The following is a 14,877-nucleotide window of genomic DNA, read 5'->3' as shown; positions in this document are numbered from 1 at the left end:
ACAAAATGAGAATTAATTCAAAAAAATGAAAATATTCATGCATTGAAATTAGTTTGTAACTATGCTGCTCTAGCAGAGAATGGTGTCTGCTTTTTCTGATGGATATTTCTACCAAAAGAGAATTTCCAGCATGCCAAGGGCTTAGCTCTGTAGTATGTTAAGGGGAGGGTTGGGCTCAAGAAAATAATTGAATATGGTAACTATATGTGGTATATACATGTTCAGAGGTAGGAAAATTTGGGTTATGGTATGTAAAGGATCAGCTGGTTGGAAACAATTGTATTGGAGATAATCTTTGCAATAATGTGGGCTCAATGTAGCTTCTGAGCGAAGAACTGTTCACTGGCCTAACTCAATGTATTTAGTACTACTTCTGTTCCAGTTAGTTATGAATTGAGGGTTATATTTGGCTTTTGAACTTTCCAAACTGATTTAAGGACTATCGATTCAAATCATTATTTGGATCGGTATATGGAGGTTTCTATGATGATATGATATTGGCACTTTTTGTTATTTCCATTTGCTTTTGCAGTTACCAGTTTCTTCACAGTATTGCTTTGTAACCATCTGAATATTGTAAATTATAGCACTGTTTTTGTGATAAGATTTGGATGTTTTGACAGATGTGGAGCTGTTTTTGTAAGCGATATGACCTACCATGCCTGAACTAGATTTTAAATGGTATAAATAATATTGTTTGTGGCTATTACACACATTGCTGTGCTATACCTGCTGATTTTTCCAGATGCAGATCTGTACAAACATTGAAGCTGCCCAGAAATAGAAACACACAGTAAATGATTCTACCACAGAGCTCTTCATCTTGTGCCTTATTCCATTTTTCCCTGGGTAAAATGTGTGCAAACAAAGGTCGTGATTAATGTGGCAAACTCAGTATATGTATTTACAGAATATATATACATATACTGAATATATATAGACATATAAACATGAGTAATTACGCTTAGTTCTAGTTGTTGTTCTGTAAAGCAGCAGCAGCAGGTGTGTTGTTGTCCAGTCTCAGTCCCTCAACCTATTTGGTGTGAATGACCACCACAGACCATAAAACTCCATCAAGCTTAAAGAAAATGCTGGTTTGGTTTCTTAATTGGTTACATACCAAATAGGCTATGCACAGTCCATATATATGTTTCTGGGAAGAATTGTATTTTTGTGGATTCCTCCTTTTTTCATTGAAAACAAACAAACTGAGTCTTCTGGGGAGCTCAACGTGCTTCTGTTTGAACGTGTCATACAATCAGGCATGGAATATTTAATGCATTCAGAGTGTTTTCATTTTTGCTTGAAATAGAACTGATTGCGAGCCAATCGTTGCAGAGGTTGCTTATTTTTCTCTTTGGTGAGTAGATCGATCATTAACACGGAATGATAGGGGGTTTGTTTGTTTTTCCCTGATGTATAGAGAGCTTTCCTGGAACATGTGAAGAACTGGGTTGGATGTCTTTCAAGAAAATACATATATTGAAAACAGACTTCTTTATATGTGATTGCCTTTCTTTGGGATAGCTAAAGTTAAAACACTTCACCCATGTGTCATATTTCTAATGTACTTACCATCATATACTCTATGGTTGCTGGGTCAGGTTCAGCTACTGGAAGAATGTGAGTTTCCTGCCAAGTAATTTTTCAACAGAGACTACTGTGTATCAGTCAAGGTTTCACTGTATAGGGAAGCTATTCTTAGGAAAAAGATTTTTGGAAAACAGTGGGTGTCCCAAGATGTTACCTGAGATGTTCTAATCAAATTCAGGACAAAAGAGCTCGAATTGTCTGTCTTTTCTTTTCATACTCCTGCCCCCCTTACCAAATCACCAAAGATGTTCTTGAGATTTGCAACTGAAGGAGAATAGTTGAAGAAGATTTCAGCAAAAGAGTGCTTTGCTGGCTCGGGGGGGGGGGGGAGGGGGGGGCGGGGAAAGCTGTGCTTTTCTACTGCTGCAAAAAGAGCTGTTACTGCTTAGAGCAGGTGAATATCTGTGGATTCAAGTTGAAGGTATCTAGATAAGATAAGACATAATATTTTGTCCTCCTTACAGGCATCTAAGGACATCTAAGTACCATTAAAGAATTCTGCTTGGTATGATTGCCAGTAAAAAAAAAATAGAGCAAATTACATATAGACATACCATTTTGTTTTCAGTTTTCTGTTTTTCCTTAAGTTTTCTACTTGTGTTAACAGAATGTAATCTCTACATTAGGTAGGAGGAGTAAGCTGAAAGTGTTAACACACTTGCAATTGATAACATTCTCTTAAGATTTCCAAAGGGAAATTTCTTTGCTTTATTTTTAAATATTTGTTGCTTTAAATTCTTGAGAAATAACCATCCAATTCATTCTAACTAAAATTTTTGTGCTGTGCATGAATGTTTATTTTGAAGTGTTAGAATATGTTTTATAATAAAGATAGAATGAGGCATTAGTTTGTACGTAGCAGAAGAAAAGTGGTTTGTTTTTTTATTGCTCATGTATATACTGTTGTGCAATTTACTGTAAACAGAATGCAAATATGGGTTATATGGTAGGTAAGCTCAAGTATTCCAGCAATAGAAAGAGTACAGGATGTTTCCGATACATTATTCTTCTTGAACAGGGTGTTCTAGTTGGAATACAGTTGATTTAAATATCTTATGAATAGGCATGTATGTTTTTGAGTACCACACAAAAATTAACGGTGAAATACTACATACAAAAGTTACACTAAAGAGTTTAGTTTGACTGTCCCCTTCTGTTTGTGGCTTTTCTAAGGAAGTACTACATCTCTTGAAGAATATATCTATGATGCATTATAAAGCACAAATGTTTAACATAATTTATTCTGTATAGCAATTTTATTTTAATGCCTGAATGAAGGGGCGGGGATGCAACACAACCGTCAGTGGTACCTTAATATTCTTCCTTGCTGAAAATTGGACACAAGCCTTTCTTTAAAAAAAAAAAAAAAAAAAAGTTTTTGCTCATGCTTTTAAAGGGAGTAACTGCCAAGGCCTCAAATGCATCAAATTTAACATTTTTTTTTAAATGTTTTAAGTGTAATGTGTCTTAAAGAGAGGACTGCATTGTTTTTAAGTTAATGTCAGATACTAACAATGAAATTAGACCCGTATGCAAATGCCACAGAAAGTACTGTCACAAAAAAAAAAAAAAGCCTATATTGGGATCCTTCTCAACCCAAGGAGGAAGCCATATAGTATTCCCTGAGGGATAACTGATGCCAAGTTTCTTCAGTTGTATATGAGGAGAAGGAAATAGCAGAGGAGGAGCCACGAAACAAACACTATTAAATGGCTTTTAGCATAGATTTCATGCATACTCAATCCTATGAGTATTTATGCTCTTGAGATGTGGAGCGTCCTAACTGAAGTATCCATCAAAACAGGCTACTAGAAAGGAGCTATGGGGAGGATAGTGCAGAATCCAGCACAAGAAAGCTTTTCTTTACAGATCAACGGGACTTGTGTGTCCAATCTGTGTTTTTTTGTTGTAGTTGTTTGTTTGTTTTTTAAAAAAAGGCAACCAAGAAGTATCGAAGTAGCTGGGGAATTAATCTACTGTGTAGAAAAGGGATGACAATGATTTGAAAGAATATACATAGAACATGCTTGTTTTCATTTCAATTAAAGAATATCAGCCTGTTTGCTTGTGTGTAAAACTGCTAGAAAGCAGGGCCAAATTCTTGTAACTGTAATTTAAAAAGCGAACAAAACCACACAAGTAACCTCAAATGTTGAAAGTCGTGATTTTTTTTCAGTGTAGTGATTGCAGAATATCGAAAAGTGTGTGGGTTTTTTTTATGATAACACTAGGTGAAGTAGTTAAAATACTCTTTCCAATGCAAATGCACTCAGCTTTAAAAACTTGCAGCCAGAAGCATTCTCCTTGAATGTTTCTGTTGATTATTTTTTTTCAGGTGCTGCTTATTTTTCTAGTTGTAGAATTGCATTGCCGCATCAGTAGTGTGTGAAGCATCGTCTTTGCAGCTCCAGGTCCCCCTGTAACCATTCAGTTGCTTTGCAAAGTAGGCAGGCAGTACTATAAAACATTCTGAAGTTAGCTTTAAGAAATTTTAAAACAGCTGTGAGGGAAGCCACTTCCTAGGGAGAAGTGTGGTGTACAGTCGTCTGGTCAAAAAGGGAGGTCTTCATGGCTACCGTGTTTTAATGAGTCCAAGATACTTGAAGGAGGAAAAAAGAGGGTAAGATTGTTGCCCTTTTCAGAATTGATCTTCTGCAGAGCTTTCACAGAAGATACTCATTCTTCTGCAAATTTGAGTAATGTAAAATCACCAGTAAGGAGTGCTGTGCAGAGATCTTGACATCTCTGTACAATGCAAGAAATAGTCTTTAGTTTCCATGAATCATAAGTCAGTTGATAGTAGTTTCTACTGTAATACATTTCCCTTAAGTTTGTAATGTCATAATTCCTCTTAGAAAATTAGATAAAGGGAGAGAGGGATTTGTTCTTGATGTTGAAATATATCCTTGCTTAATAGCTTTTGTTTTGTGTTTGGATGCTTTAGTTCTTGACTATTCGGAGATTTTCATCGTTTACAGAAATGCATCATTTAAAAATCTGACCTTTTTGAAAGAATAGCTCATGATTTCCTTTAAGTCAGTGTAGTTCGTGAGCAACAAAGTCATGTCTTAAATGTCCAAGCGGTGTTCTGAATAATGTCTGTATGCAACGGTAAGCCAAAATGTACGGCTTTTGTCTTCTTATCTAGTGATAAAACTGGCGATCCATAAGGTAATAACTATTTGGCCATTATCTCCATCTCACAGTTCAGACTAATCTCAACTGTTTTCATTTTTTCCACATTATATTCATATTTATCAACAAGAAATTATTCTCTCCCATTACACAAAACTTCATTGTGTTGTTGTATGAAATCTGTTTTTATTGCTTCATGATTTCTGGTATTACTTCACTGAATGATGAAGTTATTTTGACCATTGGATTTCAGAAGTCTGGTTATGTCTCAATGGTCTTGCTTTCAGAAGCTCTTGGGTTGAGAGCTGTTGAAACAAGTTTGTCTGGATTGTAAACATGATTTGTTGCTTTTGTAAAGTATGTTTACCAAAAGAGTGTAACTCAATGAGATTACATATCCACAAACTACTAAAATACTTATTCCTTTTTTTTTTTTTTATGTACTATATCTGATTTTATTCACAGGAAGGAAAAATATGGGAAACCTTAATTATTCTGTATATTTAATTCTTTGCATTTGTAACCTACTTTCTTCCTTGAGGTTGTATTTAATTTTTGACATACTCCTAGTATACTTTTGCAGAATGGGGGACTAGGTAGGTGTTAGGGAAACAGAATTATTTAGGTTTCACTGCTGTGCAGTTTATGGTTTTCATGAGCTCAGCAAGCAGAGTAATAAAATGGGATACATATTTGTCTGGACATTTAGTAAGGAAAGTATAGACTTTGTTCTTTATGGAGAGTTTTTTTTTCAGTTTGCTCGTTAACAGCATCTTACTTCTAAGTGTAGTATTTGTGTTTCTTGGGTACAGTTCTTGCAGTGGAGTTCTGAAGGGAAAGCTTCCTGTTTATGGTATCTGGTATTAAATAGTTAACTACTAAGCCTGAGAAAGGGCTGGTAGTACCCTAAGCAAGAGGATGGAAGCTGAGCAAAAGAAGAGAATTTGTTGGAGGGTTAATCGTTTTTTTCCCCTGTAAAGGATGGATGATGTTGATGCTGGGGAGTAGCACTGGAAGTGGGACAAAGCAGAGGAAAATACAGAGATGGATACAGAAGCTGTGGTATTTCCATCATGTTTGAGTAAATTAATTTGCATGAAGTATCATTTGGCAAAGCTTATGAACAAACTGTAACCATCAGTTATTAATACAAATGCTGAAGCATGGTGTTTTTATGATGTAAAGCAGGAAAACACTAAGGAGACTGCATAGTTTTCTAAGGATTTGTTGACATACGCTAAATAAACCTACCCATAGAACACACAGCTGGCAGGAGAATTACTGTAAGAAGCATGGACTGAAGGGAACAGCTAGAATATAAGAGCAGTAGAACTGTGAGGTCAATTTGCTTATTTTAAAACATATACAGAGTTAATGGACATAAACAGAAGAAGGACCAGGAAAATGGAAATGGTTAGTTAGGCAGAGCATGGAGAGGTCAGGCTGGTGTATGGGATTTTAAGAAGTCATCACATTTAGGAGAAAATAAAGAAAAAGGACTCGAGAATCCCAAGAGCACCATTAAGAGGTTGTACGTCTGGTGTTTCCATGATAGGAGAGACTGGAAGTTCATTCTCTGAAGTTCATCTGTTCATTCTCTTCTGTTTGCCAGGAGTTAAGGAGTTGAGTAGTACGTGCTGGACCAGGGTGATAGTGAGAAAGCAAAACGTATGACAGTATCAGATTTCTTTTGGCATAAATCAAGAAAGAAGTGAGGTGGAACAACTGTGGCTGGAACACTGAAATTGAAAATGTGGTTGTCAGAAGAGATAGGTAAATGGAAAAGGGGTGCAGTCACGTTGTGTATAAATGATATCAAAACCCAAGAAGAAATGAGACAAAATTGCATGGATAAAATGTTGTCTATCGGTCAAGACTGTTTTGAAGGAGATGTTTTACTGGGACCAGCAGTGTAAGGTTTGGTTATGGACAAACTCTTCTTTGGTGTTGTTGAGGGAAGAGATCCAGTTGGAAATAAATAGTTGCTGCACAAACAAAAGTGTTATGCTGTTTTCAAGACGTCTTTGATAAGTAGCGAGTACCTTACTATTTTCAAAAGGCAGGGATTTGGGGCTTTTGTTTGTTTGTGTTGGGATTTTTACCTTAAATAAGCTTGAATCAGGAGATTCTTCTGCTGAGATGAAAGAAAAAAAATGTATGTAGTTAGTTTTACATACAAAGGGACAACTTTACGAGAAACTGAATAAGCAATCTCATCTGGTCTAAAGAGCTTAAGCATAGAAGGAAGGTTGTGAAGGTCTGCCATTTATTTACCTCAGATGCAAAAAGCTACCTGAAAATTATATTTTACCGAAAAGGATAAAACTTTGAGGGCAGGATTTCAGACCAGCTGGATAAATAAGAAGTTTAAGAGAAGTGCTGTAGGTCAGCTGAGAAATCAAATAGGATTATGCCTCAAAGGAAAGGACATATTAGTAACCAGGAACTGTAAGGTAATAGTAGTATTTCCAGAGATTAAGTACAGAGATAGGGTCTGGTTTAGAAATAAAAACGGTACTTCCATCATCCACAAAAGTAAAAGATGTGGAGAGGACAAAGAGATTGAAATTTAGGTAGGCTCAAAATTAAAGCAGGTATTTTGCCTTCAGTACCATGGTGATGTTACATTTGATGTTGAACATAGAAGCAAAGCAAGAATATGTAGTAGGAAATGACATCCAAGCTGAAATAAATCATTTACCTGTAGTCAAGTTGTGGATAATTATCAGATGAGTTTGATTACTAAATTGATTAGACTGAGACTGGTTAGTAAAGTGATAAAAGCTCTAATTTGATCATTTTGAAGTCATGTGATATAATTATCCGAAACATAGGCATCTATTAGGCTTCTTAACCTCGTAATGAAGACTTGAGAATAAGATGGGGAGAGTAAATTTTAGTTGCTAGAGCGGTCTTTTTCTTCTTTCATACAGCTATAATGTAGTCTTTGCTGGTGATAAAAAATTACATCAAAAACATCTGTTTTTGTTGTCTCCAGACTGGATTAATGTATCTTTCTGTACTGCATTTTTTGACTTAAGAACTCTTATCTATGGCAGCTGAAGCCTTGGGAAAAGGGTTTGTAACATGGACAACCGGGGAGAGGGAGTTGATCTGTTGAGCTTAATGTTATTAGGTGGTGAATGTAAAGGAACTCATACATTATTTAGAGTTGTGAATTCTAGATGGCTTCTGATTTAGTTCTGTTTAGCAAGTTTTAAGGCAGGAATTTGAGACTTTGGTTAAACTGAGACACCAAGTCTTACAGCTTTTGACTATGGTGCAAAGATTCAGTGTTTACACAGATGATTAATGAGAAAGAAAGATCTCTTGGCAGTTCTTCTTTGTTCTTTTTGATGTATAGTTTTATGATTAGACAGCTGTGCAATAAGGTTAGGGTTCTAATTTTCTTGCTGCTGTGAAACTCAAATTTTATTTCTTCAAGCACATTTCAGAAGCATACAATTCAGTAATTTTTGAGTAACTTCTTTTCTGTACTTCACTAATAGGTAGAACTATCAAAGTTTTTTTTTCAACATGTGAGTGCATAAAAAGGGATTTTAATAACTTCTAAGTTCATTAGTGCTTATTCTTTTTTTTAAGGATTGTATAATATTCATATGTTCTACGTATATTTTTAGTTTTTGTTGGAACTCTGAACAGAGCACAGTGTTTTGGGAAAGGGGGAGAATTCTACCTGTTAAGTCATGTTCTCCTACAACATGTCATTTATGTTAGACCTTTCTATTTAGAAAGCATAGAAAGGAGATATGGCTACACATTTTCCAAATTGTTTGCTTTTGAAAAACAGTTTTTCTTTGAATTACAGTTTTTCTCTGGAACAATTGAAATGGGGGGGCGGGAGGGAGAAGCTAAAACAAGAACAAAACATTTGATCGACTTGAAAGATTCTTTGCCTTCCATCTCTTGTTCACGTCAAAAAAGTTATTTTACTGGACACACATGAGATTTTCTGGCTTTGTTCAGACCTTAGGCAATTATTATTTTTGAAATTTCTAACTGTAGTTTACTACTTTGGCCTTGTAAAATGATTGCCCTGAGGAACTGGACAATTTCTCAGTTTTAGTTGCGGCAGTATTTAGAAAAACGTGCTTGTGCATAGTATTAGAACATTTCAGCATAATTAAACTGCAGAATAGTTTTTTAATATTGTTCATAGTCAAGTAAACTCTGTAATTAAATAATTACTTGAAAGGTTTTACTTGGATCTGTCTCCTTTTGGATTGCTCAGAACTATGTAAAGAAATGTGATTTTATTAAGTCTGTCCCTTTCTTTGCAAATACACCTCAGCCGTTTTCTAGGGGTAGGTTTCTGTGTAATCTCTAGGAACAGGTCTCCAGAGATAATTTTCTGATACAGAATGTGAATAAGATGGAATATTTTAAATATTCGTATTTAAAACTAGGAATTTGAACATGTATTTAAAAGCCTAAATTATTGTTGCCTGTTCTAATTTCTCTCACTAAAAGAATGAAGCAGCCTAATAAATGTTGTTACCATCAATAGCGGTTAGAAAATTCTTTGCAGCTTAAATCACGTAAATGCTTATTTTAATTTTACAGAACTATTATTTGCATTTCCATATGGTTAGGTAGCAAACAGATTTAGAGAGATCCTATCCCGTTTTTCCTTTTGTTTGCGAATCTTTGCATTTATTTCCCATGTTGAGAAAATTCTGAGGATTAGTTTAGATCCTTCAATAAATCTTTGTCTAAGTTATATGCAGGATTTACATAGTTTAATCATGTGAACGCAAGTAATTTAATGTTCCCTTTTTTGTAAGTCTGGCCTTAAATTTGCTGTTTTAGTGAGGTCTGGCTTTTTGAAAGACAGTTGTGCACTTACCTTAAAATTTCTAACCAAGTTTTTGGCTTTAGCTACCTTTAACATTTTATTTTTCCTGCTATTGAGTTTTGATTTAATTACCTTCACAGTGAATTTACAGAACAAAAGTTAATGCTGACGTTAACTACATTTTTGCTATGCAAACATTGTTATTCCCTTTCAAAGGATTTCAGAAGAAAATATTTCTTCATCGTAAATAGAGAGTTCTACCAAAGCAGAAAAGGCTGAATTGAATTACACTCCAAGTCACAATAACTTACTCTATATTAGAAGCGTGTTTCTGAAAGCATGGCTCAGTCTTCCTTTCTGTCTTTTTTTTTTAATAAGAATTTTCATGCTTACAGCACACCAATACTACTTTGAAGTGAAAATCTAGCTATAAAACTGAAATGCATTAGGCAAGGTTACTTTTAACATTTGACACAATTTTCCTGTGCAACTCTTAGGATTGTAAATTTGATTCTTACTCCTCTTAACTTGCACTTAGAGATTTTAATCCTTTTAAAGCTTTGAATTTATCTTTTTTTTTAGGTTGATTAAATTTAAGTAAATAGTAAATCAGAATATGCTTTGCATTTACAGGCACTTGCAGACCAGTTTGAGGATGCAAATACTTCAGTATCTGAACGCATGAAGATTTTCTACTGTTGTCAGGTGCCTCCACGTTGGGCCATACAGGTATGAATCAACTTTATTTGAAGCTTTCTTTAAAAATATGTAGTTCTTATCAATTTTGATACTGCATGACTCAAAGTCAAGGTAGTATGCTGTGATTTTGCTTTGAAACACTGTGGAAAAAAAGATGTAACGTAACACAGTAGGTTTTTCTGGAAAAAAATCAAGTTCTACAGTGTTTTACTTTCAGATGGCTTGTTCTGTCATGCATGGAAGTAATTGCTTGTAGTGCGGTTCTTCTTTATTTTCCATTTTCTGTCCTTAAAAAATAAGCAAACTTACAAGCTTCCAACATATCTCATGTAAAAATAATCTTTCCATTGTATCACTATTTGCTACTTTTATTAATACCACAATTATTTGCATCTTTCTTTGTCCCGTAATGATGATTAACTTTGAGTTGTTTTCAGGAAGTGGATCATGGTCAAAGCAACCAAACAGGAGACAAAAGTACATTGAAGAACCACTTAAGCTGACAAAGCTTTTATTTTCTGCATGTGCCCTTTTTTGCTAGTTTTGAAAGGAGATTTTTTCCAAAACTAAAATGTTTATCTTGAACATAAATTCCATTCTAGAGAAGAAATGTACACACTAGTCGTATCTGATAATGCTGTATTTAACAACAAACTTAAGAAAATATATGCATTACTTATCTCCAAAGGTGTGCATATTGTTTATTTTTAATGCTGTTTTATTCCGTTGATTTCTAACCTAGATGCGTGTTGCTTTAACAGTCATATTTTCTCCAAGCATTTTCAAATTATTCCACACAATCTTTCAACAGGCATTTGCAATAAAACTAGCAAATGTGGTTTTCATTTCCAGTTGTCAGAGTGGCACTTTTCAATCCAAGCCAATTTTCCAAGCCAAAGATAGAAATACTAAAATAGGGGCTCATAATGGTAGATGACTGTAGTTTTCTAGTTATAGTAATGAAGAAGCGTTGCTTATATAAATTTTACCAAATTTGACTCTAAATTTCATAAAACATAAATCTTATTTAATTTCAGACACTGGAAAATGTAGTCATTTTTTTCAAATTAATTGATATTAAGTGAACAAATTACTTTGGTACAGACTTTCACAGTTTATGCATTTATTTAAAAGAACTGTACCCAACTTCATTTTTTGACAGCTAATCTGTTAGTGTATGGTGACTCCTCAAATTTGTAACAGACACTGAAGCCAAGCCTATAAAGAGAGGTCGATGCCATCTACACAGAACTAAAGAGAATCTATTCAGGATCACCAAAACCACTGAAGAGGTTCACTGTGTAGGATCTCATAGAATAATTAGGTGTCCTTATACAGATTGTTCTCATTTGTTTTTGCAAACCAGATTGTATATATCTTACCCACAGTAAATAAGTTATCCTTTCTTCAGAGATGAAAACCTATATGTGAATTTAATCTCCCCTTAAAAAAAAATAAAAGACCAAAAACAACTTTTCAAAGTCATAAAAACATACCTTGTTTGTTTTTAAATTGAAAGAACTCTTATTTTTTAAGCACGCTGAAATAATAGCTGGATCTGAAATAACAAAGAGGCTGGTTTATCTGTGAGGAGAACTTAACTAACGAGTTGAACCTGAACCCCAATCCAATACTGACTTGACTGAAAACTAATGCACTTTTGCAGTGGCTGTTTGGGGCACTTACAGATTTCTTACAGTGTACCTAGCACAATTGTTTCAGAGCCTTTCTCCATCTGTGTTTGCACAGGTACAGATTGCTATGGCGGGCATTGCTAGAAGAAACTTTACTGCCTTCCTTTAGGCTGTTTCCCACTCTGTGTTCCCAACATACTGCTGCAGCTGCTCTCCAGCCGCATGGGCCATGTGCCTCACTTAAGGGATGGAAGTTCTCCTCTCAATTCATCCTTCACATGTGTGTTTCTATTTTTATATTGTATTGTAAACTAGTTCAAAGTAGTTGAGTTACTGGCATGAACTGGAGTCAAATCAAAGCAATTATTTTTCTATTGATTTTTTTTGTAAGGTATATAAATTTTTGAGGCTCCAGCTTGGGGTTTCAAGAGAGTAATTTCATATTCTGTCTGCTTCTTGTTGATGTCAGAAATGCCTCTAACATCTTTTAAAAATGTAAGGAGGACTATGTACCTTCTTTCAGTTCTGTGGAATTTCTTATCTTTCCAGCGTCAGCTTGCAGGCTTACTCTTTGAGCTCGGATGCACCAACTCTGCCTTACAGATATATGAGGAGCTGGAAATGTGGGAAGATGCAGTAATCTGCTATGAAAGAGCAGGACAGCATGGGAAGGTAAGAAAAACTGGTTTTCACAACTGAGAGTCTTGCAATGGGAACAGAAATATGAAGCAGTCATACTTGAGCTATCAATGCACTGATGACCTTACAGAATCTTACAGAATCATAGAATGTCCTGATTTGGAAGGGACTCACAAGGATCACTGAGTCCAAATCCTGGCTTTGCACAGGACTACCCAATAATCAGACTGTGTGTCTGAGAGCATTGTCCAAACACTTTTTAGACTCTGGCAGGCTTGGTGCTCTGACCACTTCCTTGGGGAGCCTGTTCCAGTGCCCAACCACTCTCTCAGTGAATAACTTTATAATTGACATGTAGGGTTATTGTGAGAAAAGTCCATTTAGGACACATGACGTGTGAGTCTGTTATTACCTATGAATGCTAAAACAAAAGATCTGGGATAATGACTACATGAAATAGAAGTGGATAAATAACACAGGAGGCAGGAAGACACTTAAATCTAACACATTGAAACAATTCCCAAGAAAGCTTGTTGTTTAGATTCAGAGAGAAGATGGTGATAGTGATTCTTGAAAATACTCAAGGAAAGTTAAGTTAACAACTATAGATGCACAGTGAGGTGTAACATGGGTATTGAAAGAAGGCTGTAGCAGTCATTCATGATGGAGTTTGGGAGCTTTATCAGGAGGGAATCTCTGTTTTCTTTCTCCCTTGATATACAACTATTAGTTGTAGCTTTTACAAGTGCTTTAAACAGAACAACATCAATGCTTGATGTATTTAATAACTTAATGTGAACATATAAAAATTACAGAATCAAACACTTGAGGCAAGAAATGGCATAAGATTAAAAGGCATTATCTTATTGTGTTAAATCTGTGTTGGTATTTTCCTGAGCCTCTCTATCATTTCTTCAAAACTGCTGCAGCTACATGTGATCAGCTCCAGGCAAAGACAATTTAAAAACCATCATCTATCTATGTATAGATGACAGAATTGTTTAAAAATGCTGTGAGCAGGCTGTAGTGGCTTGATTGTTTTGCTATTACAGTTAGAGCAATGGTAGGAGGATTTTAGTGATACCTGGAAGCAACGCCTATTTGTATGTCAGTTTAGCTGTGTTCTCTTTCTGGTGCAGTCCCTCACACAGACGGACTGTAACAGGAACTTATGGTATCAAGGATTGTTCTCAGTATTTAGGTAACTTTCAGAAATATTCAATTTCAGACAAAAATATCTTTTTTGTTTTCCTCGCTGTTTTCTTCTGTTTGGTATGTGGTAACACTAAATATATGTATGCCTTTATAAAGACATTGCTTATACTAATCTAAGCTTACTGAATAGAGGGCTATAACTTAATAGACAAAACACAAAATTTCTCATATTTACTTTTTATTATTGTTATCATTCACCAATGACTAGGTTTCAATCATTATAAACTATCAAGTATGCCTTGCTGTCAATTCTGTGTCACATTATGCATGCCTTGGGGGTACTATGCTAATACCACAATTTTTCAGTACAGTGGAGAAGTAGAGGTCAATATTTTCCATTTCCTGGAAATTCATTCTGTCCTAGTTACATTCACAAGCTGCCCTTAGGGAGTTATGAAAATGGCACTCAGAGAATAGGACAGGATATCTGACACAGGAAACTGCTTAGAAATGCTTTCAGAATGAGGGTTTGTGCTGTGCTTTGAAAACAGAAAGCCTATGTAAGTACTAAGTAACAGTAGTGATATTTAAAAAAAGCTTCAGATCAAAAAAGCTGGAAAATTAGAAATATTTATTCGTACACCAAGGGGACTGACTTTGTGCTCCTTATCAGAAAGTTTTTAGTGGATGAACTGTGTGTATTTATCAAAAATGTTTTTTTAAATATCGTACTTTTTCTTTTTGAAATGCATGAGAAAATACTACAGCAAGGTATTCTTCAGTGGACGTTCATGTCATTTAAGAACGTAATATACATGTGCCTAAAAGAACAACCTCTGTTAAATAAATTTGTGCATATTTTTCACTTACAGCTGCTTTTATATCGGAAACATTAATTTTAAATACTGAAAAATCTAATCAAAATACTGGGAAAACTAATAAAACAGCCAAATATCAGCAACATCAATTGGTCTGCGTACTTAGGCATCAAAGAAGTATGTTCCTTCCTCCACTTTCAAATCGTGTGCTGACAAAAAACAGAGGATGTAGATACGGGTACAAACAACTCCACATTATACACTTGGAAATGCATAGTTCACTCAGTTATAACAGGGCAATATATCAGTTCAAATTTTGAAAAGAAATATGTCACATTTAGGAAACGTTTTTTGTGGATCCTTTACTGTTATTAGATATGGCTTTATA

General features: G+C 35.0%; 1 protein-coding gene across 3 annotated transcripts in view; it reads left to right on the top strand.

Moving 5' to 3' along the window:
* TTC27 (tetratricopeptide repeat domain 27) overlaps positions 1 to 14,877 on the top strand; it is a 113,298-nt gene that overhangs the window by 72,042 nt on the left and 26,379 nt on the right. For all 3 annotated transcript variants that reach the window (XM_080588441.1, XM_080588440.1, XM_080588439.1), the window contains exons 11-12: positions 10,178 to 10,273; positions 12,427 to 12,549. In XM_080588441.1, coding sequence (XP_080444567.1) covers positions 10,178 to 10,273; positions 12,427 to 12,549 — 219 coding nt within the window. The remainder of the gene's footprint in view (positions 1 to 10,177; positions 10,274 to 12,426; positions 12,550 to 14,877) is intronic.

The sequence above is a fragment of the Anser brachyrhynchus genome (assembly GCF_964034855.1).
Source record: "Anser brachyrhynchus genome assembly, chromosome: 3".
Lineage (NCBI taxonomy): Eukaryota > Metazoa > Chordata > Aves > Anseriformes > Anatidae > Anser > Anser brachyrhynchus.
Note: the sequence above shows the minus strand (reverse complement) of the source record. Positions and strands in the feature narration are given on the sequence as shown.